This window comes from Salmo salar, chromosome 01, assembly GCF_965601325.2.
Source record: "Salmo salar chromosome 01, fSalSal1, whole genome shotgun sequence".
Taxonomy (NCBI): Eukaryota; Metazoa; Chordata; class Actinopteri; order Salmoniformes; family Salmonidae; genus Salmo; species Salmo salar.
The window spans coordinates 175,689,657-175,714,730 of record NC_138291.1 but is presented as its reverse complement, the minus strand read 5'-3'; the positions used below and the strand labels follow the sequence as shown (position 1 = coordinate 175,714,730).

General features: G+C 43.4%; 1 protein-coding gene across 2 annotated transcripts in view; it reads left to right on the top strand.

Annotated features, from left to right (window-relative positions):
- The window catches only part of ror2 (receptor tyrosine kinase-like orphan receptor 2), a 133,272-nt gene that overhangs the window by 80,944 nt on the left and 27,254 nt on the right, over positions 1-25,074 (top strand). For both annotated transcript variants that reach the window (XM_014145451.3, XM_014145441.3), the window contains exons 2-4: positions 6,615-6,698; positions 17,740-18,027; positions 19,916-19,946. In XM_014145451.3, coding sequence (XP_014000926.1) covers positions 6,615-6,698; positions 17,740-18,027; positions 19,916-19,946 — 403 coding nt within the window. The remainder of the gene's footprint in view (positions 1-6,614; positions 6,699-17,739; positions 18,028-19,915; positions 19,947-25,074) is intronic.

The following is a 25,074-nucleotide window of genomic DNA, read 5'->3' as shown; positions in this document are numbered from 1 at the left end:
GTCAAAATGGCTCTCCTGAGGGGCACGAGGAGTGTTAACAAGCTCCTACATTTTGGGCTGGGCCAAGGGGATCTGCGGCTCTCCTCGTTGGAGCCCAACTAAGCCCCAGTGGGGGCTGGAGGCCATTTGCCCCCCCTCTCCTCCCTCTGCCTCCTCTCCCGTCTTTATGAGCGTTTGGAGTGGCTGGGCTGGCCGTTGCCAGGAGAAGCGGATGTTGAAAAAGGAGAATCCTCTGTGAAAGGTGGCTGTGATTCGGGGGGCACTGTGGGCTCCTCGAGGGCTCCACTGTCTCAGAGACAAAATAATTAGCTAGCGCCTCAGTCCAATGTCGCGCTGTCTCTCTCCCCTCTCTCTCCACTCTCTCCCCTCTCTCTCCACTCTCTCTCTCTCTCTCTACTCTTTCTCTCTCTCTCTACTCTCTTTCTCTCTCTCCACTCTCTCTCTCCACTCTCTCTCTCCACTCTCTCTCTCCACACTCTCTCCTCTCTCTCTCTCCCCTCTCTCCCTCTGTTTCTCTCTCTCCCCTCTCTCCCCCTCTGTTTCTCTCCCCCTCTGTTTCTCTCCCCCTCTGTTTCTCTCCCCCTCTGGTTCTCTCCCCCTCTGTTTCTCTCTCCCTCTCTCTCTGTGTTTCTGTTTCTGTCCATCAGTCCATTCTACACGGGTGGGAGGGGGAGAACATGATATCTATTTATTCATTAATACTGGCGCTCATTATCAAGGGAGGGCTTTGTTGTGTTGGGTGTCATTGGTAGGACATTAGGTAGTGCTGGAAGGGTCATGTTACAAAGTGCCTTTTGAGCAAGTCGGACAAAAATGGCCTTGAAGGGTCCTAATGTTAAGAGTTCTTCTTCATGGATATTGACCAGGAATATACACTAGTCTAAATGTAAAGGCCCAGTGCATTTTGTATCATATCGTACAACAGCTGATGAAACTAACACTGTAAAATTGTGAACAATTTGTTCAGTGTTATTTCCTGATAGTTGCTGGTTCAAAAATACAGTCTACACAGGACGTTCTAGTCAGCAGGTTTTGCATGAGGGGAGTTTCAGACTGCCTGGTGGCATCACACGGGATGTTCAATTAGTTAATATACCAATAATAGACCAATAACAAAGAGTTCCAAACCTCTCTGCCAATAGCAGCTAGTTTTCAGTTTTCCCCCTCCCCACAGACCAGTTCCAAACAGTCCAAGAAATATTCTTGCTTGATAAATATTATTTTTGCTAAAAAGCTATTTTTATTTATTTTTTACAATTTTAATGGAGAACTTTTACAGTAAGGTACTTAATTGTTACACATAAATTATTTGATATTGATATAAAACATCTGCATTGGGGCTCCCGAGTGGCGCAGGAGGTCTAAGAGGTGTCACACCAGACCCTGGTTCGATTCCAGGCTGTATCACAACCGGCCGTGATTGGGGGTACCATAGGGCGGCGCACAATTGGCCCAGCATCGTCCGGGTTAGAGTTTGGCCGGTGTAGGCCGTCATTGTAAAATTATAATTTGTTCTTAACTGACCTGCCTAGTTAAATAAAACAATAATAATAATAAATAAATTGGGCCTTTTTAAACTGAATATTACAGATAGTACTTGAAGCAAAATAAAGATCACTGAGCAGCATTGGCTTTGTTGTCAGCCTCTAAACTCATTACTTACTGCCGGTGAAATTCAAGTATCTCACAGAGCCATTGTTAACGCTGAAACAATTATCTACTCTTTCTATTCATTTGTTAGTTGGCGGACATAAATTACTTTGACTTCCTGTGCTACGACAGGCATTCATTCATCTTTCTCAACCCCCCCCCCCCCCCCCCCCCACCCTAGGACACTGGAGAACTTTTTTTCTCTCACCAAGGTCAGCTGTCAGATTCTCTCTCTCTCTCTCTCTCTCTCTCTCTCTCTCTCTCTCTCTCTCTCTCTCTCTCTCTCTCTCTCTCTCTCTCTCTCTCTCTCTCTCTCTCTCTCTCTCTCTCTCTCTCTCTCTCTCTCTCTCTCTCTCTCTCTCTCTCTCAAAAGCTTCTGGCCATTGAACATTAAGCATAGTTTAAAGATGGCTGATTTAAACAAGCAGTTTTTCTTCTTCTCTTACCTGTTTTTATTTTAGGAAATGGTTTTGTGCCTTTTCTGAGGTAAGCTTCTCCATGAAAGAGTATGTGTATTATGTACATTGTAAAAGTCATCCCAGGCGTATTTCCACAACAATGGGACGATCATTTGACATGGGAACTCCCCCTCGGTGTTGGTTTTGGCTCCATTACCAGCCATAACTCATCCTCCCTCTTCAGAATGTATGGCTATAGTCAAAAGTAGCGCACTATATAGGGAATAGGGTGCCATTTGGGACTAGGACAAGGAACGTCCTAGCTGCGGAGATCCCTGTGGAGTAATGCTTTGATACTGGTAACACACACACACCACACACACAGGTAGCCAAGCAGTCTCTTCCTTACAGACATAACATTCCTCACTGAGTCAGGTTTGGCGGCAACTAGCCTAGTGGTTAGAGTGTTGGGCCAGTAACCAAAAGGCTGTTGGTTCGAATGCCCGTGCCGACAAGGGGGAAAATCTGTGGATGTGACCTTGAGCAAAGCTCACCATCATGCTGAGATCATCCGTTCACGGCGGTTGGAACAAAACATCTCAAATTTGGACTCATCAGACCAAAGGACAGATTTCCACCAGTCTAATGTCCATTTCTCATGTTTCTTGGCCCAAGTAAGTCTCTTCTTCTTATTGGTGTCCTTTAGTAGTGGTTTCTTTGCAGCAATTCGACCATGAAGGCCTGATTTCACGCAGTCTCCTCTGAACAGTTGTGGTTGAGATGTGTCTGTTACTTGAACTCTGTAATGCATTTATTTGTGCTGCAATTTCTGAGGCTGGTAACTCTAATGAACTTATCCTCTGCAGCAGAGGTAACACTGGGTCTTCCTTTCCTGTGGCAGTCCTCATGAGAGCCAGTTTCATCATGGAGCTTGATGGTTTTTGCAACTGTACTTGAAGAAACTTTCAAAGTTCTGGAAATTTTCCGCATTGACTGACCTTCATGTCTTAAAGTGACGATGGACTGTCGTTTCTCTTTGCTTATTTGAGCTGTTCTTGCCGTAATATGGACTTGGTCTTTTACCAAATAGGGCTATCTTCTGTATACCACCCCTACTTTGTCACAACACAACTGATTGGCTCAAATGCATTAAGAAGGAAAGAAATGTCACAAATGTACTTTTAACAAGGCACACCTGTTAATTGAAATGCATTCCAGGTGACTACCTCATGAAGCTGGTTGAGAGAATGCCAAGAGTGTGCAAAGCTGTCATCACGGTAAAGGGTGGCTATATGAAGAATCTCAAATATAAAATATATTTTGATTTGTTTAACACTTTTTTTTTGGTTACTACATGATTCCATATGTGTTATTTCATAGTTTTGATGTCTTCATTATTATTCTACAATGTATAAAATAGTAAAAATTAATAAAAACCCTTGAATGAGTAGGTGAACCAAACCTTTGACTGGTAATATATATATATATATACTACTTTTGAACAGTAGTATATATATATATATATATATATAATACTGTTCAAAAGTTTGGGGTCACTTGGAATGTCCTTGTTTTTGAAATATATATTTTTTTGTCCATTAAAATAACATCAAATTGATCAGAAATACAGTGTAGACATTGTTAATGTTGTATATATATATATATATATATATATATATATGTGTGTGTGTGTGTGTGTGTGTGTGTGTGTGTGTGTGTGTGTGTGTGTGTATACACACACACACACACACACACACTACTGTTATATATACACAGTACCGTTCAAAATGCAAGCCGTTCAATGAATTATATTAGCTGACAAGCCCTATATGCTCATCAAGGACGAGTATTTGAGTAGTTTTGCAGTCATTGTAGAGTAAGGAAATAGTTTGCGTTTCAATGCAATTGAAAGTCAATAATCCCATTTTTAAATATTATTTTAAGAATGTTGCCCAGTCAAGGATAAAGCTGTTTTTTTATGAACACCTCAATTGAAGTCTTCTCTGGATAGAATAAAAAAATGGACTTGCACCTTTTTTTTTTTAGATTTGACATAATTGGGTTGAGAATTGATTTGATAAAAGGCCCATTGCCATGGTAAAACTTCAGTCAAATTAATAGGTCTTGCAATGTATGGAATTTGCGTGAGGTGTTGCTCTCTCAGATCCTAGCTGTGCTTTTCAGCATGACTAAACCAGACCGTGGGAGCTGAGCTAAACCTTTGATTTGTGTCCCAAGTGGCACCCTATTCACTATACATGTGCACTACTATGTAGTGGACTACACCAGAGCCCTATATGCCCTGGTCAAAGTAGTGCACTACATAGGTAACAGGGTGTCATTTAGGATGTATCATTTGAAGGAGCTCACGTACATATCAACGTTTAAACTCCTCTCATCGTCATGCACTATAACTAGAAAAATGTTAGTGTGATGTTTTTCCAAGTGAAGACTTGCAGGACGTTGTAATAATAGTCTGTGCTTGACATATTTTCATTACACTGAACACTACTAAAGGTGATAAAACCTAGGAGTTGGATCGATTTGAAGTGAAGACTAGTGAGATATGTCTACCAGATGGACATGTTCTTGAGGCTTCCAGGATCATGCCCAGTAGGGAGAAAATGTTTTAAACCTGAAAGAAACGGGAGAGGTACTACCACAATTTGTGCAAGTAGAAATGCAAATGTTCCTAAATACATTTGCTATGGTGTGCCCTACTGAACACAAGCCTTCAGCAGGACACAGCTGATGTGCTGTCTGGTGACCGGGGTCTTCAGCAGGACACAGCTGATGTGCTGTCTGGTGACCGGGGTCTTCAGCAGGACACAGCTGATGTGCTGTCTGGTGACCGGGGCCTTCAGCAGGACACACTTGTGGAATGTTCAGATAGAAATATGCTATGTAAAAACAAACATGCCTCTGACCTGTAGAATAAGGAATCGCTTCAGCTCTATTCAAGCCATTTCAATCTGTAATGTTCGACAACGTTTGGCTACTGAACGTCACCCTGTGTATGTCGGAGCATGGGAGGTGTGGATTGGACTGGACAGGGCTAAAACGCTCCTCCATTGCCACTCGCTCATTAATGTGCTAATCGCTAATTGCCAGCTCCGCAGCACATTCCTAACCCAGTTGTGGGGAAACGCTACTGCAGAGTAATCTTGGTTGCATCCCACATGGCAGCTTATCCCCTATATAGTGCACTACTTTTGACCAGAGACCTATGAGCCCTGGTCAAAACTAGTGCACTATATAGGGAATAGGGTGGTGTTTGAGACGCAGACCATGTGAGTGACCTCAACTTGTCCAGCAGCTATGTTTGGGCTTCTATGTGCCAAAGTGTGGTTTCCTATAAGATGAACTCTCTCTCTCTCTCTCTCTTTCCGGTACTTTTGGAAAGCAATTCTTAACGATCGTAAAGTTTTTGTTGGGGGGGGGGGAATCACTACCATAAATCTGTTGATCTTTTTGATTTTTCTTGGATCAAAAACTGAACATATGAATGAGTGTTTGTCCCAAAATAATGTCCAGATTATTTAGAGAAATAACCTGTTGTGAATTTTGACCATATAAATCATGATTTTTCTGTGCACATATGTATTTGTATTTTTTTCCTAATTCCTCTGGGAATAAATAAATAAATCTCATTTTCAATAGTGCCCTGAGACCAGTTCGGCAGTAATTATCCATTGTGTGATCGTTAACTTCAGTAGAGCACGTAACTAACATCTGTAACACATTAGTCTAATGACAAATCAATAGGCAACGTTGATCCTTTGATGTGATGGAGTCATTTATAGCCAGGCTCACTGAAAATTGATCTCTGTTCATCTTGTAGCAAGACCGGCGCTCTTGGTGGCAGATGTTGGATGGAATACAACAATATCATAGTTTAATGAAAACTCTGTTTTTGCTTTTGGCCATGGCAATTTTCATCAGATGAAATATCCTTCTAGTCACTCTAAAGCCTTGTTCCCAAAACGGCTGTATTAAATTGAGGTTTTGGATCCACTTGTTGTGTTTGGCAGAGTTTATGAAGACTCTTTTCTCATTCTGTTCTGGGCTCCCGAGTGGCGCAGCGGTCTAAGGCACTGCATCTCAGTGCTTGAAGCGTCACTACACACACCCTGGTTTGAATCCGGGCTGTATCACAACTGGATGTGATTGGGAGTCCCATATGGTGGTGCACAATTGGCACAGTGTCGTTAGGGTTTGGCTGGTGTAGGCTGTCATTGTAAATAAGAATTTGTTTTTAACTGACTTGCCTAGTTAAATAAAGGTTACATAAATAAAAAAAATAAACATTTCAGTGACTTCAAGCATTGAGACATGACAGTTGTTGGATCATTCTTTGCTGCACATTTAGCAAGATGATAGGATCATTTACTAACAGAAACATATTGATGTGTTTAATATTTCAGGTGGTATATTGTTTGATGTGTCAGCAGCACTATAGTCAGTATCAGCAGGTTTCTGTTCAGACACCTGGATCTAAGGCAAACCAAGGCAGGGTTATGTGAGTTCTGTTCCCTCCTAACTCTGGGCTCCTTCCTGTCTCTGCAGCAGAAGCAGATCCTAGCTTATCCCAACCAGTGGAGTCTGAGGGGCTGGCAGAAGCTCAAAGTGGAGCAGCACCCACAGCTGAAGGTAACTCTCTGTCTGTCTGTCTGTCTGTCTGTCTGTCTGTCTGTCTGTCTGTCTGTCTGTCTGTCTGTCTGTCTGTCTGTCTGTCTGTCTGTCTGTCTGTCTGTCTGTCTGTCTGTCTGTCTGTCTGTCTGTCGCAGCACCCACAGCTGAAGGTAACCCCCCTCTCTCCTTTTCTCTCTTTATGGCTCCTCCCCCTCTTTTTCTCCTTTCACTAATCATGATTTACTATAGGAGTGTACATGAGCTGTAAACACACACATATTTACTTGTTATCAGTTCGTACAGCTGTTTACTGTCAGACGGACAAATTGACTGACAGACGGACTCCCCTTATCTCGATCTGAAGAGTAGTTGTTCACGTTAATCTGAACCCAGTGTGGTGTGACAGAGCACAGAATCTCTGGAAAGAACATTCCAGGCCTCCAGACCCGCCCTGGCCTAAAACCTCTCCCCAAAAGGCTCTGCAGAGACCTGCTTCTTCTCAAGTGCAATGATGTCCTTGACTCTCCTGTTTCTTGAGTGTGTCTGTATGTGTCCCAAATGACTCCCTCATTTAATGCACTATATAGGGAATAGGGTGCCTTTTGGGACACAGCCTCGGTTTCTCGGTTAAAGATGCACTATGCAGAAATCGCTCCGCTATTTCCTGGTTCCTAAAATCAAATCAAATGTCAGTTTGTGACAAAACAAGCGAGTGTAGTGTAGAAAGAGTAATTGTACCATCTAAACCGCTGTGAAATATCTTTTCCATAACCAATAATATTGTATTTTCTGCTCTTTTGAAGCTGGTTTACGTAACCAAAAGTAAAATACGTTAAAAAAAAAACGGGAAGCATACATATTACGCATATAGAACATATCTACCGCTTCTTAGACTTGCTTTCGATGACAGATCTATGACACACATTTCTATGTGAATTTGGTTAGGTCGCCCAAAAAGTTACATATTACAGCTGTAAGAAAATCTCTCGTTTGATTCACTACGCAGTTCAATGGAAGGGCCCGGGTCGAGATTAAGTTTCAAGTTTTAATGTTACGTGCACAAGTACAGTGAAATGCATTTCTTCGATGCTATAAACCCAACAATGCAGTAATCAAAGTAAATGTAGTACTAAAAATAACACAATGTAGAACAAAAACACCAGAGAAATAGAAATATGAAGAACAGGAGAACCTACCATATTAACAATGTGCAGGAATACTGGAGTGATAGAGGTAGATATGTATAGGGGTAAGGTGACCTATATACAGGGTCAGTACCATATTAACAATGTGCAGGAATACTGGAGTGATAGAGGTAGATATGTATAGGGATAAGGTGAGTAGGCATCAGCATATATGATAAACAGATTAGCAGCAGAGTAAATTATGATTTTGTGTGTGTGTGTGTGTGTGTGTGTGTGTGTGTGTGTGTGTGTGTGTGTGTGTGTGTGTGTGTGTGTGTGTGTGTGTTAGCTATTTAGCAGTCTTATGGCTTGGGGATAGAAGCTGTTCAGGAGCCTGTTGGTGTACCGCATGCCGTGTGGAAGCAGAGAGAGCAGTCTATGGCTTGGGTGGTTGGAGTCTTTAATGATTTTCCGGGCCTTCCTTTCACACTGCCTGTTATAGTTGTCCAGGATAGCAGGGAGCTCGGCCCAAGTGATCTACTGGGCTGTCCGCACCACCCTCTGTAGCACCATGCAATCGAGAACGGTGCTATTTCTATACCAAGCAGGGATGCAGCCAGTGAAGATGCTCTCAATGGTGCAGCTTTATAACTTTTTGAGGATTTGAGGGCTCATACCAAACCTTTTCAGCCTCCTGAGGGGGAAGAGGTGCTGTCGCGCCTTCTTCACGACTGTGCCCGTGTTCGTGGCCCATTTTAAGTCCTCAGTGATTTGGACATCGAGGAACTTGAAGCTCTCGACCCGTTCCACTGCACCCCCGTCGATGTGGATGGAGGCGTGCTCGCCTCCCCGTGTCCTGTAGTCCATGATCAGTTCCTTGGTCTTACTGACATTGAGGAAGAGGTTAATTTCCCGGCACCACACTGCCAGGTCTCTGACCTCCTCCCTGTAGGCTGTCTCATCGTTGCCGGTGATCAGGCCTACCACCGTCGTGCCGTCAACAAACCTGATAATGGTTTTGGAGTCGTGCGCGGCCACGCAGTCATGGGCGAACAGGGAGTACAGGAGGGGACTAAACACACACCCCTGTGGGACCCCCGTGTTGAAGGTCAGCGTGGCGGCACGGGAAACTGCAAAATGAAAGCCATTTGGAGTTGAACAGAGCTCCCATCCCTTTGCAGCAGGGCCTTCACAGCTCATCTCATCCCATGCTTAAGTTCAGAAGAGGCTGCTGGGGAGGAGCTATAGGAGGACGGGCTCATTGTAATGGCTGGAATGGAGTCAACCACATCAAGCACATGGCAACCACATGTTGGACTCCATTCCATTCCATGAACACATCCTACTATGGCTCCTCCATCCAGCCTCCTCTGCCTCAATGACTCTGGGTGATTGCAGACGAGGGAAGCCGTTATGTCGGAATAAAGCGTTTGTTCTGATAGTCCCTTTAGCACTTTGTCCCCCCCCCATCCCCCCCATCCCCATTCTAATCTGGATCCTAGAGGGGAGGCGTGTAGCGGAGCCCCCCCCCCCCCCCCCCTCTATTCTGTCATGTTGATACAGTACATTTGTTCCACATAAGAACTGATTCCTGGCCAGATTGGCTGAGATGTTCAGAATGTGTTAGACTAGGGCTGCAAGAACTGATCCTAGATCTGTTATGAAGGACGGGAAGTAACTGGAGCACAGCCATTCTACAGCCATTCTACACCCAAAACCATACTCCAAAATTCATAATGAAAATCAGCCCACAGCCCTATGTTATTAGGATAATTAATGACCACCGGACAAACTTTGTAATAGCGCCCCCGAATGGCTGTACAAACGTCAAACACAACATAGCCCTTCCAAACCAATGATGTGTGTAAACCCTGGATTGCTGATGCTATGTATTGGCAAATGTGAGGCTTTGAAGCCACCGACCGCCATATTGGCACGAACATCAAACACTACATAGCCCCTCCCAAACGCAGAGATCTCTATCTTCCATGTGCAGCCTAATTATGTCGTGGAGAGCGGTGGGGGTTTGACGTGCGTTGAGGGCGCCCCCCCCCCAGTCAACTGCGTGCATAAATCAGGATGTCATTTCAAGAAAAGCTACCACTTGGTTCTTTGGGGGGGGGGGGAGTGGTCTTTTTAATACCAGCGGAGGGAAAATGCTGCACCATGGAGGCTTTGTGTTGGCCATCGGTCCAGGGTCTTGGGACACAGTAGTAGTTTTCAGAGGAGCGGGTCTACTCTTCACATTCAGAACAATTCATTCAATTTAAAAGAAATTGAACTTTCGAGAGAAATCAAAGCTCCCTAATCTCAGTGTTTCCCTCTCCTTTGACAGATGCAAGGGAATGTTTTGGTCTGTATTAGTAAGGTACATGGGTTGTCAGACCAGGTTAAGTCCTCAAACAGTGGTTGTTTGAATTTGCCCAAGTCAATCCCAGCCAGTTTCTTTTCCCAGTAAATTTGGGTAGTTGAAAGGAGATGGGATACAGTGATATCAGCGATAGAGGGGAATTACAGACTTGAGGGTCATAGGTGGGGACATGGGGTGGGATTCGATGCTTTGGGACGGCCATTGTGTGTTTTGGAAGCATCAACACCACCGCTGTGGCATGATCCAAAAGACTGAGGTTTCGTTGGCCTGGTCCGACAGGGTGGCAGCACTGGGCTTTAGGAGGAAGCTGCTTTTCATTACGTCTATCTCTCGGGGAGAAGTAAATCACTCAAACCTTGATATTTGATACAACCATGTCGCCACGAGAACCCCGGCACTGGACACAAAGTAGTTTGGCTTTTGACCAGGACTGATGATGGAATCCTCAGAGGATTTTAGTGAACCAGGCCCAGTTACAAGCGCATGCGGGCTGTAGCAACTGGAGATGTATTTCATTACTCTAGCCCGAGGATTGGAAAGAAAGCATCGAGTCATCGATACCAATGTACTTTAAGTTCTTTGGCCGTGTTTCCAGCAAATAAACGTATTCGGCTCTTCTTGCCTAAAGGCAGCATGTTACGTGTTTATCCCAAACTAAAACCCTCCTGTCATTTTCACCTGTTAATGAGCTCCTTCGTTTGTTTCCGGCGTACTTTGGCTCGTCCAGTGGCGCTGCGTCGTTGAAGTGTGCAATGGCCTGTCAGCACTCAACACGTTGTTTACTGTCCTCCAATCACCACTGCACACAAACAGTCAAACCCATTTGGCTCTGTCTGCCAGCTGCAGAGATCCTCCACTTCCTCTGGGCTGTCAGAAGAAAACAGGGGGGGCGTGTTCCAAATGGAGGGATGTGTCCCAAATGGCACCATATTCCTTACATAGTGAAAATAAGTGCACTACGTAGAGAATAGGATGCCATTTGGACTAGGAAGCTTTAATTAAACCCTAAATGGTGACATCATTGCTCTGCGCTATGCTGAGTACTCTGCTGCATGCGGTGGGGATAGGCACACTCCTCAGCACCATTTTTCCATTGCATAAGCTCTCTGTGAGGCGGACCACAACTACTCCAGGCAGATGTTGTAGTGTGTGGAGCCAGAGGATGGGATGTACAAGTTGTACAACAAAATTGTGTGTCACTATTCAACCATGCATTCTCTGGCTCTTCCTAGTGAACTGTAATCAGTAAAGGGGTCAATTGAGAGAAGAGGACATTATGTTGCCCCTCTAATGAACTACAATTAGCAAATCAAATCAAAATCTTATTGGTCACATACACACATGGTTAGCAGATGTTATTGCGAGTGTAGCGAAATGCTTGTGCTTTTTACTCCGACAGTGCAGTAATATCTAACATGTAATCTAACAATTCCACAACAACTACCTAATACACACAAATCTAAGAAAAGGAATGGAATATGAATATATACATAGAAATATATGGATGAGCAATGACAGAGCAGCATAGGCCAGATGCAATAGATGGTATAAAATACAGTATATACATATGAGATGAGTAATACAAGATATGTGAACATTATTAAAGTGGCATTATTAAAGTGACTAGTGATCCAGTTATTAAAGTGGCCAATGATTTCAAGTCTGTATGTAGGCAGCAGCCTCTCTGTGTTTAGTGATGGCTGTTTAACAGTCTGATGGCCTTGAGATAGAAGCTGTTTTTCAGTCTCTCGGTTCCAGCTTTGATGCACCTGTACTGACTTCGCCTTCTGAATGGTAGTGGGGTGAACGGGCAGTGGCTCTTGTGGTTGTTGTCTTTGATGATCTTTTTGGCCTTCCTGTGACATCAGGTGCTGTAAGTGTCCTGGAGGGCAGGTAGTTTGCCCCCGGTGATGCATTGCTCTAGAGAGCCTTGCGGTTGTGGGCGGTGCAGTTGCCTTACCAGGTGGGGTTACAGCCCAACAGGATGCTCTCAATTGTGCATCTGTAAAAGTTTGTGAGGGTTTTAGGTGACAAGCCACATTTCTTTAGAATCCTGAGGTTGAAGAGGCGCTGTTGCCCGTTCTTCACCACACTGTCTGTGTAGGTGGACAATTTCAGTTTGTCTGTGATGTGTACGCCGAGGAACTTAAAACTTTCCACCTTCTCCACTGCTGTCCTGTCGATGTGGATAGGGGGGTGCTCTCTATATTAATGGGGTAAGTTGAGGAAAGAGGACATTTAAAATATATATATATATATATATATATATATATAAATAAGTAATGGTATTACTATATTATCTAACGGCATTATGGGGGAATAATTGTCCAAAACTCAACATATTGAGATCAATTTGGAGAAAATATAACGTAAAATGTTTTCTAGAGAATAGTAGCATTAATAGGTTGGAAAACTTTCCAGACCACTTTTGAACTTGGGTTATTGCTTGTACAATTTTATTGGTTAATGATATAAGTTGATAGTGAAGATGATGATAGTCATCACTTCCTGATTTATTTGCCATGCGTGAAGACATTACACATCAAATGCCTATAGGCATAATGCACTGAATATTGTAACTGCTTGAGACTCATCCCACACCATTGGTTTCACCCTTGACCTTTGTTGGCGTTTAAATGGATAAATCCTATCACCGGCCTTTTGAACCGATGCCTTGAGGACAAGTATCCAAGATATCTACCGACTCCGAGACTGTTTAAGTGTATTTGTTCGAATCGACAGTTGTGCAGGCGCCAACAACCTTTTGGCCTGGAGGAAAGGAAAAACACCAAAGTGATTGAGGTTATTTGAGGATGTTTGAGGTTATTTTCCATTTGGAATATAGCTGGAGTGGAGCTTTGCCTTGCACTCTCCTTGGCCTGCTAACATTGTCCATTACTTTCCATCAAGGCTGTTGGAGGCTAGCATGGCTAGTTGTGGCTTGGCAACCTAATGTTATGGCATTACAAAATATACAACTTGAAGGCATACCCAAGTGGTGGGCTCTATGAAGGTCATATGTTATTTTCTCTAAGTGTGTGTGTGTGTACATGGATTTCACTACTGTAGAACAGTAGATTAGGTTAGTGGTTACAGAGTGCATACTCACAGTAGGTCCTGTACGATTCAGTGACAGCATGTATGTAACAACTGATCTACTGTGTTAACCACCAAAGTACTTGATTGCTTATGTGGTCATAGGCATGTACCAAACCTACATGAGCAGGCTTGCCACCTCACCAAGGTTTGGGCCAAGACAACAGGATTTATCATAGGACAGATGGCACACAGGCAAATCCTCAGATAAAAGGATAAGAAAGCAGGAAGTCATCAACTGTTAAATCAGAGATGGTTCAGTAATTATCAGAGAATAAGTCACTATCTTTAGAGGTGTGTGTGTGTGTGTGTGTGTGTGTGTGTGTGTGTATTGTAAGTCTCCCAATGCAGGGTGTTAACAGAGCATGACCAGACCATAGAGATAGACAGTCTGATGAGAGATTTGAGACATGATTGCCTGTCAGAACCTGGCCAACATTCTCTCTCATCTCCCCTCCGTCTCTCCCTCTCTCATCCCCTCTCCCATCTCCCCCTCTCTCACCCCCCTCCATCTCTCCCTCTCTCATCCCCTCTCCCATCTCCCCCTCTCTCACTCTCTCATCCCCTCTCCCATCTCCCCCTCTCTCATCTCCCCTCCGTCTCTCCCTCTCTCATCCCATTTCCCCCTCTCTCACCCCCCCTCCATCTCTCCCTCTCTCATCCCCTCTCCCATCTCCCCCTCTCTCACCCCCCCTCATCTACCTTCTCCCCCTCCTCTCTCACCCCCCACTCCATCTCCATCTACCTTCTCCCCCTCCTCTCTCCCCCTCCTCTCTCCCCCTCCCTCCAATCCCCCTTTCTCCATCTCCATCCCTACATAATGTGTACTGTTGGGGTTACTGGAGGACTGGAGTTGGGAAACACTGCCCTACATAATGTGTACTGTAGGGGTTACTGGAGGACTGGAGTTGGGAAACACTGCCCTACATAATGTGTACTGTAGGGGTTACTGGAGGACTGGAGTTGGGAAACACTGCCCTACATAATGTGTACTGTTGGGGTTACAGGAGGACTGGAGTTGGGAAACACTGCCCTATATAATGTGTACTGTTGGGGTTACTGGAGGACTGGAGTTGGGAAACACTGCCCTACATAATGTGTACTGTAGGGGTTACTGGAGGACTGGAGTTGGGAAACACTGCCCTACATAATGTGTACTGTTGGGGTTACTGGAGGACTGGAGTTGGGAAACACTGCCCTACATAATGTGTACTGTTGGGGTTACTGGAGGACTGGAGTTGGGAAACACTGCCCTACATAATGTGTACTGTTGGGGTTACTGGAGGACTGGAGTTGGGAAACACTGCCCTACATAATGCATCGCCTTTGACCAGAAGCCTATGGGCAAGGAATAAATTATCTAGGGAATAGGATACAGTATGTGAACAGAAATGGTTTTGACTCAAATGTCCAATGTGATGATTGATGTTATATCCCTTGCAGAGTTGAAATGGAATGGACCTCAAATCTGCGAAAGCAGTTGGCTAAATCACATGCAGGTCTGGGGCTAGGCATCTGTAACCTTGGTACACAGAGTTCAGTACTTAGATATTCTGTTGGCTATTTCTATGGTTCAGTGGTCTACCGGTCTTGACCAGAGTGTTGACCCTGGACAATGTTTGTTAACATCGGTTACCTGGCGACAGGGCAGGATCACATGACTGTGCAGTGTGGGCTCGGTCTGGGTCTCTTATCCAATGGCATCGGTTATTTGTAGTGGGTAGCGCCGATCGGAATGCAGAGAAACTGAAGGGTCTTTCTCTATTCTCTTTCTCTCTCTCCCTTTCTCTTTATTCTCTCTTTATTCTCCTTCTTTTTATTCTCCTTCTCTTTATTCTCCTTCTCTTTATGCTCTCTTCTGTCCTCCCTTTCTCTTTATTCTCTCCTTCTCTTTATTCTCTCTCATTCTCCCTCTTTCTCTCTCTCTCTCTTTCTCCCTCTTTCTCTCACTCTTTCTCCTGCTTTCTCTCATGCTCACTCTGTCCATTCCTTCCTCCCGGGCCCTCTATTTCAAGAGAGAGTTCATTGCCTGCGGTATTCCTCACCTCATCTCCTCTCACCTCCTTGTGAGCAGCAGAGGGGAGAAGAGGTCTCCCTCCCTCCTTCCCTCTCCCACCCTACTCCTTCAATCTCTGTCGCGAGGAAGTGACATGTTTGTTTTGTTGAAGAGTCAGTGTTACGTAAACCAGATGTGGCGACCGCCACAAGTTTGCGCGTAGGGATGGGCATAAGTAATGGAGTACTGTAATGGACGTCAACTCCTGCCTGGCGTAGCGGTCTAAGGCACTGCATCTCAGTGCAAGAGGCGTCACTGCCGTCCCTGGTTCGAATCCAGGTTGAGTCACATCCGGCTGTGATTGGGAGTCCCATAGGGCGGCGCACAATTGGCCCAGCATCGTCCGGGGTAGGCCGTCATTGTAAATAAGAATTTGTTCTCTACTGACTTGCCGAGTTAAATAAAGGTTCAAATTAAACATAATCTTTAGTCAGAGATCCATTTTATACTTTGTGGTAGAATATGCTTTGTGACTGCCCGAACGGGCAAGTGAAATGTTGTCTTGAAGACCACGTTCGTTTACTTTGACTCTAGCGTTCCAGTTGTACATCTGTGTTTGTAGGGCACACACCACGTGCAGACTGGATGCTCCCGTTAGGTTTTTAAAAGGTGTTTATCTCTGTAGGCCTATCTAACTCATGAGATACACGAGCTACGTTCCTCTTTCAAATGACGACTGTTTTATCACAAATTCAAAATGGACTGGTTGATTTGAAGTAGGAAAATATGTTTTCCAACAACGAGCTGCAGTTTTCAAATAATTGCGTCCGGTCTATTTTCCGCTTAAACTACTTTGCAAACTCCTAGTGCCATTTAGAATTGGTTAGACTAGGCTATAACTCCCCTAAACATAGACACGTTCCACACTGAAAATATGCAAAAACATGAATTTGATAAAGACAGAGTGTATTTTCATCAGAATTATTAAGCATATGCCTACCCACCAAATAGATGTTTTGGCTGTAATTCATCACCATGCAATGCTCAGTGTGGAATTGTACATCCATTTTGAAAATCCGAAAGAACAGGCAGAATGAACTCAATCTGTATATTGAAAAGTAGACTGATTTTGGTTTGTAACCCAGATTTCTTTTTCAAATGATCTCTCTTTGAGAATAACTGTTCTAGGAATGAGATGCGCATCATTTTGCACTGGCCTCTTTTTTTTTTTTATAATTTGGAAAAATATTCTGTTGTATTTTATTCTGTTATATTACCTCATGATAAAAAAATTTTTTTTAAAAAGTACTATAAAATATATGTGTCTTGACTATGATAAGAGCTCGGGAAATAGGAGCGTCTTGTCTGCTAAATGAACAAAACAAGGCTATGCCATTGCACAGCCATAGGCTTCTACAAGCCGCCACTGCTGAGGTTACTGTTGAGGTTACTACCTTTTTGAAGATTGTGTTCCGTGATATAACCAGTTCATATTACGGTTTCAATAAATCAATCTTAGATGACGCTTGCTTTTTTATTGACTGTATATATATGCGGCAATTTAGCAATTAGGATTTGTTATCTGTAATGGTTATGATAAATTAGGCACTGTTGGCATATAGATATATTCCTCTCAGTGCGGGCCTTGTGTTCTAAAAATAGGCATCTGGGGGGAAGGAGGGATGAAGAGAGAATGAGAGAGAGAGAAAGAGGGATGCAGGAAGTACTCAACCTCCATTGAACAGGAAGTGGGAGGAGGTGGGGGAGCACGATTGTTTGGCTCTAACTCTCCTCTCTTCCAGACAGGAAACTGGCGCTGTGTCCCAAATTGCACCCTATTCCCTAAATAGTGCACTACTTTTGACCCGGGCCCATAGATCTCTGATCAAAAGTAGTGCACTATGTAGGGAAATAGTTTGCCATTTGGGACACAAACTTGGATGAAAAGAAAAGGATCAGCCCCTCACTCATTAAGGCTTCCACTAGCGTGTTCCTTATTGTAGCCGTTGAGATCATGTGTCCACCTAATAAGTTATATCAGTAGAGGGGAATGGGTGTTTTTCTCTGCAACACTGCAGTAAAGAACAGGACAGGCCTTGGAGCTTCAGAATATTATGTTGGAATTCTTTCCTTTTGATTCAACATAGTTCTGTATGTTGCCTCATTTCTATAATAGGCCTCTTTTCACACTAGTGAGCCATGCCGAGCTGTACCGCACTGGCCTGGTTAGTTACATATCCACCATAGTTACTGGAACTATACGGTAAAGTGAATACAAATACAAAACATCCAAGCCAGCAGAGTACGGTTCGAGTCAGCACAACAGTGTGAGAAGTGCATAAAAACTTTGACCAAAGACCAACCAGGACAAGAGAACGTAGAGGTCTTCACCCCAACATTCCATCCCTCATTGATATTTATCCTAGCCCTCTAACCCCTAACCTTCAACCTAACCAGTGACCTCTCTCCTAGGTTACTTCCTGGAGTTCCAGGAGCCGGTGAACAACATCACCATCGTGCAGGGCCAGGCGGCCACGCTGCACTGCAAGGTGACGGGAAATCCACGGCCCACCATCCGCTGGCTGAAGAATGACGCTCCCGTGGTCCAGGAGCAAGGGCGCATCTCCATCCGCAAAACCGATGCGGGCTCCAAGCTGCGCATCACGGACCTGGACACCACGGACACAGGCTACTACCAGTGCGTGGCCTCCAACCCGGTCAAGGTGATCTCTGGCACCGGCGTGCTCTACGTGAAGCTGGGTAAGGAGAGGTTGAGTGGTTGGGCTTGTGGGCTTTGTGTCACCTTCTTTCTCTTGTTCTTTCACTTTTTCTTTTGCCCCTGTGTCTGTCTTTCTTTCCCTCTCACCCTTTAACAGAAAGAGCGAGAGGGCAGGGCTAAAAAGGAGAGCGATACAGAGATGGTTGTTAAACCTACCTGTGGGATACATGGTTTCAGAAACCACTCACTTACTCAATAAATAAACCCAGCATTCATAGCTACTCCTGGACAAGGTAAACTGCACGTTTTTGGTAATTGGACTTTCTGTTCACTACTCATAAGTCACAATCCATTAATTCACCCAAGTAGCGATTATAGCCTTATTCCTCTTCTGGCCAGCTATTTTGGAGGGTTATTATGTGGCAATGCCATTGATCTAAATGAACTGGAGCGACACTAGTCAAAGTGTACAACCTATGTACAACCTCATACTCCTGACACTGTGCTAAGATTTATTGAAGAGCACTAGTATAACTCTCCCACCTCCCCAACGTAAAAACGACCATTCCTAAATCTAGCCGAGCACAGAAACAGTTTCCCCAGTGTTTTTGCTCTCCAAATGTTTTCAACTGCTTTTATGTGATTCTAGATAAACTCCTTTTTAAAGACCCACGCCGCTGACAGTTTTAGTGCAATAGCCGGCTAAAACTGTAGCGCTAGCTTCCCCCACGCATAGTCATCTCAGTACAATAATGTTAGTGCTTTTAGTAAGTGAATGTTTTACCAAGGCTGCTATTGAAAACAGAAGTTGGTATTTCCTCAGAGGGAGAAGGTCTGTTATGTCACCAGTGGGATTTTTATTTCTAAACTCATGCCACTAGCAATTTATCATTCACGTTTCTCCCAGGACATATAGTGGTGTATTATGCTATATCATGATGCTTTGGGTCATGTTGTAGACTTGTAATTACAAGAGTCATAATTGAAATCACCGATTTTTAGATGCTCGGCATTGTTGAACATCAACTACTAGCTACACTCCCTTGTCACAAACTGATGATTTATGGAGGTAAACCAAGGCCAGAAACACAAACTGATGATTTATGGAGGTGAACCAAGGCCAGAAACACATACTGATGATTTATGGAGGTGAAACAAGGCCAGAAACACATACTGATGATTTATGGAGGTTAACCAAGGCCAGAAACACATACTGATGATTTATGGAGGTGAACCAAGGCCAGAAACACATACTGATGATTTATGGAGGTTAACCAAGGCCAGAAACACAAACTGATGATTTATGGAGGTAAACCAAGGCCAGAAACACAAACTGATGATTTATGGAGGTAAACCAAGGCCAGAAACACAAACTGATGATTTATGGAGGTAAACCAAGGCCAGAAACACAAACTGATGATTTATGGAGGTAAACCAAGGCCAGAAACACAAACTGGTGATTTATGGAGGTAAACCAAGGCCAAAAACACAAACTGATGATGTATGGAGGTAAACCAAGGCCAAAAACACAAACTGATGATTTATGGAGGTAAACCAAGACCAGAAACACAAACTGATGATTTATGGAGGTGAACCAAGGCCAGAAACACAAACTGATGATTTATGGAGGTAAACCAAGGCCAAAAACACAAACTGATGATTTATGGAGGTAAACCAAGACCAGAAACACAAACTGATGATTTATGGAGGTAAACCAAGACCAGAAACACAAACTGGGTGTTAACTTCCCTCAGTGACACTAAAGCCCTTTCTGAATCCTCAGCCTTTGGCCTTGACCTATGATTGTAATACCAAAAGTGAAATGGGATAGCGTCTGATGTGGCTTGATAAATACTCCATGGTGGCTTGATAAAAGGCAATCGCATATTGCTCCATTTTCACACTCTCCTGTTTTCTTGTTCTCTACAGGGCAGTCACCAACACACGAGCCCAATGAAGCGTAAGTAATTCTACTACGTGTGTGTGTGTGTGTGTGTGTGTGTGTGTGTGTGTGTGTGTGTGTGTGTGTGTGTGTGTGTGTGTGTGTGTGTGTGTGTGTGTGTGTGTGTGTGTGTGTGTGTGTGTGTACACTACCAGTCAAAAGTTTGGACACAACTACTCAGTCAAGGGTGTTTCTTAATTTGCACTATTTTCTACATTGTAGAACAGTAGTGAAGACATTAAAACTATGAAATAACACATATGGAATCATGTATTAACCAAAAAAGTGCTAAACAAATCAATATATATTTTAGATTCTTCAAAGTAGCCACCCTTTGCCTTGATGACAGCGTTGCACAATCTTGGCATTCTCTCAACCAGCTTCACCTGGAATGTTTTTCCAATAGTCTTGAAGGAGTTCCCACATATGCTGAGCACTTGTTGGCTGCTTTCCCTTCACTCTGCTGTTCAACTCATCCCAAATCATCTCAATTGGGTTGAGGTTGGGGGATTGTGGAGGCCGGGGTCATCTGAGGCAGCACTCCGTGAAAAACAAATGATAGTCCCACTAAGTGCAAACCAGATGGGATGGCGTATCACTGCAGAATGCTGTGATAGCCATGCTGGTTAAGTGTGCCTTGAATTAATAATAAATCACAGACAGTGTCACAAGCAAAGCACCCCCACACCAACACACCTCCTCCTCCATGCTTCGTAGTGGGAACCACACATGCGGAGATCATCCGTTCACATACTCTGCGTCTCACAAAGACGCGGCAGATGTAACCAAAAATCTCAAATTTGGACTCATCAGAGCAAAAGACACGTTCCCACCGGTCTAATGTCCATTGCTCGTGTTTCTTGGCCCAAGCAAGTCCCTTCTTATTATTGGTGTCCTTTAGTAGTGGTTTCTTTGCAGCAATTTGACCATGAAGGCAGGGGCGAAAATCTGACATCAACTTTGGAGGGGACAATTACATAAAATTTTCTCAAGAGCAATTCCTGAGGGGGACACCAAAAGTAGTGCTGTAACACATAGCCTACGTTGTAATATGTTAAATGTATATTGAGGAACCATAATTACTACTACTGGATAATTGATAGGTACAGTAGTTAACAGAAGGGTTGTCCCAACTTGTTCAAATGTTTAAATCATCATAATACTACTACTAATAATAGTTATAGCAGTGTTCCTTATCGGTCCAGTATGTCTGCAGGTATTTGTATTTACAACCAGCAATACCAAGAAAGGCCAGTAGGTGGCAATGGTACTGTACACTGTATGGGTGCAGTTTTCGTAAATACAATGAACATGGTGTGATCTCGTCTAAAATAATCTCCATTGAGTAACATCACAAAGTTGTTCTCCGTATTGAATTGACCTTTTCATTTTACATTTTCTGATACATTTATAAAGTCATTAAATATGTGCCACTGGCCTGAGTCTACTACAATAGCTTTACAAGAACAAAAAGCTAAAAATAAGTACAGTCCTAAAAGCAAAATAACTACTTCAATGAATAACCCAAATAAATCAACCAAAATATCCTTCAGTCTGTGTCTCAACTCTTCAAACAGCAGCTATGGACAAGTATGTCACACAAAGTATGCAATTCTAAATAAAATAACATGAAATAAATAATTAGTAAGTGTACTGTCATGTACTAAAGCCTCCTGAGGACCTCTGCTGCCTCTCCACTGCTGCTACAGGGGTATTTGTTGCAAAAGAGAGGGATCTGCACTGAAAGAGAATCTATGTTCAGCTCTGGGTACTGATCTAGAGACTCATCCAACTCCCCCGTGAGAAGCGCTCTTTCCAACTTTTGCAGGACGTTTAGACTGTCCTGGTCAGAACGGTCGCCAAACTGAACCTCCACACCATCCAACACTTAAAAAAATTCTGCCCTATAGTGATCCACTGCTTTGCCAGCAAATCGTCTTGAGTGTGTCTCAATGGATTCAATAGAGTCAATCAATGTTGTTGCTTTCTCATACAGTGCAAGGTAGCTTTCGTCATTTCTCTTGCCCCTAAGAGATGACCGCACACACTCGACTGCAGCCTGCATACCAGAGACAGTCTGAGTTTTCTTCTGCAGTGAAATGTTTAGACATTCAAGCTCTCCAAGAACAGCAGAGGCAAGTGTGAGGCCCAACACAGTCTTGCCTTTGCTGAAGTGCTCGAATAAGCCACTGGCAGTTGAAGCTGTCTTGGATGCAGTTTTTGCCATCTCCTCTAGGCTGCTTAGTACCCGCTCATACTGCCCTAGCACAGCTCTAATAGCAGTATTCCGCACAGTCCACCTCGTTGGACATGGGGGTTTCAGGGTGGTCAGATTTGTATCTTTGGACGTGGCAATTGATTTAAACATGCTCTTAAACTTTCCTGACTGGCCATAGAGGACACCGAACTGATGGACCCAAGAAAGGGAATCCCGGATCAGTGGGGAGGCTGTGCAGCCAGCCTGTGTAATCAGATTACACAGTGTGCTCCACGATGCACATAGAGGGCTAATGGCTGCTGACTCCTCACAATTGCCTGTGCACCTGTGTATTTTCCTGCCATGTTTGAGGCACCATCGTAACTCTGCCCACGTAAGCCAGACATGGGCAAATTGAGCCTCAACAACACATCAGTTGCCACTTTCGCAATGCCCTCGCCTGTTGTCTCCGACACCCTGTATAGCCCAATAAACTCCTCGTGAGGGACAAGGTCATGGTCAACATAACGCAGGCAGACACTCTCCTGTTCAGCACCAGAGACATCTTGAGTACCATCAACAATTACTGAAAATTGTACAATCGGAAGAGACCTAATCTCAGCTGCAATGCCTTGAATGACTGTATTGGCCATGATGTTCAGAATTTCATTCTGTACTCCTAACTACCGGTACCCAAAACTACACAATTAATCAAAACAGCAATACCATTGCCTTAAACAAATCTTAGTTCAGTCACCAGTTTAAGTTGAGAGTGGGGGTATCTATGGCATTTTCCAATTATGTCCCTATTTTACAAGTTAAAACAAATTAGAACCTTTCATAATGTTGCCAAACAAAGACTCAAACTTACCTGAGACTCCCTGTCTCTGCCAGTCTGTCCCTGCATATCTGTCCCCAACTCTGCTGTCTGTGTGCCATCTGTTGCCTGCTCTGCCCAATGACATCATTGTGAAACATTTCCATTAGAATTTCATTTCTTTCTTATGAACATTTTATCAACTAGTCTTTGAGATATTAGGCTACTAGGGTTCTTACTTTGCGTTTTGGTGTACTGAAAAATACTCTGATGTCCGTCTCTTATTTTTCTGCGATTTTTCTACCTGGCTGGCTGGCTGGCTACACACACACACAGTGTGTAGGTTATTTACAGTAGGAGATGGGCTTCTATCATCTTATCTGCTATCATTCTATATGGACTTCGATCTAAAAGGTAGCTAGCAAATGTGAAATGGATTAAAATGACAAGAGTTAACAGCTGTATGAGTTCACCATTTACACAACATATGCTGCAACCTTTTGTAATTTTAATAGTTTGTTTCATATTGGCTGGCTTCCAACAATAGCTGAATTTGCAAAGCTAGCGAGCACCAATTCCGTTTCAGTGGTGTTTGCTATAATCTTTGCTACCCGGGTTAAATAAAGTTGAAATAAAATAAATAAAAATTCCCTTGCGACAATTTAGCTTTTGCAACGAGAGCATTAAATATATTTAAGACCATTGTCTTAAATATATTTAATGGTCTCGTTGCAAAAGCTAAATTAGAAGAGAGTGTAGTTCTGTTCAGTTTGTATTTCAGTTTATCGCTAACCTTATCACAGGGACTTTGAAGCACTAACTTACATCATCTGCATGCTGATCTCGGAATAAATTGACGATAGCAAAGATTCCATCTTTGACGAGGCCACATAAATGGAATAAGTACTAGCTAGCTTAATAGTTAATATTTGCGCGCTAGCTCTGCATATTCAGCTAGTGTGTGCGCGATTGACTGGATTAACTTAACGTCAGTTACGTTCATTGAGTGCCTTTCAGACAGTAGATCCGGCCTCTCTGTTACGGAGCAAGCTAAGGAACTGGCAATGGATCAAACCATTGTGAGGCAAAGGGTGGGGGTGTCGCAATCTTTTGAAACTTAAAAACGCGCTATTAAGTGTCTATAATCAGCACAATTGCTTTCATTGCGTATTATTAATATTATTTAAATTACATAGTTATGTTTCAGTGATATATTGGGGGGGACAAATCATATTTTTCCCAGGATGGGGGGGTCGTGTCCCCCCCGTCCCCCCCCGGGATTTCCGCCCCTGCATGAAGGCCTGATTCACGCAGTCTTCTCTGAACAGTTGATGTTGAGATGTCTGTTACTTGAACTCTGTGAAACATTTATTTGGGCTGCAATCTGAGGTGCAGTTAACTCTAATGAACTTATCCTCTGTAGTAGAGGTAACTCTGGGTCTTCCTTTCCTGTGGCGGTCCTCATGAGAGCCAGTTTCATCATAGCGCTTGATGGTTTTTGGAACTGCACTTGAAGAAGCTTTAAAAGTTCTTGAAATGTTCCGGATTGACTGACCTTCATATCTAAAAGTAATGATGGACTGTCAATTCTCTTTGCTTATTTGAGCTGTTCTTGCCATAATATGGACTTGGTCTTTTACCAAATAGGGCTATCTTCTGTATACCCACCCCTACCTTGTCAAAACACAATTGATTGGCTCGAACGCATTAAGAAGGAAAGAAATTCAACAAATTAACTTTTAACAAGGCACACCTGTTAATTGAAATGCATTCCAGGTAACCCTAACCCAAGAGTGCAAAGCTGTCATCAAGGCAAACGGTGGCTATTTTGAAGAATCTCAATTATAACATATTTTTGGGGTTGTTTAACACTTTTTTTGGTTACTATATGATTCCATATGTGTTATTTCATAGTTTTGATGTCTTCACTATTATTCTACAATATAGAAATTAGTAAAACATTAAGTAAAACCCTTGAATGAGGAGGCGTGCCCAAACGCTGTGTATATATATATGAGTACATGTGACCTCACTAGCACCCAAAAACACACTCAAATACAGGCATGCACATGTTCACTATCTATCTCATGATTTTCACATCAGTGTGGGTTTACGCAATTATCAATACATAG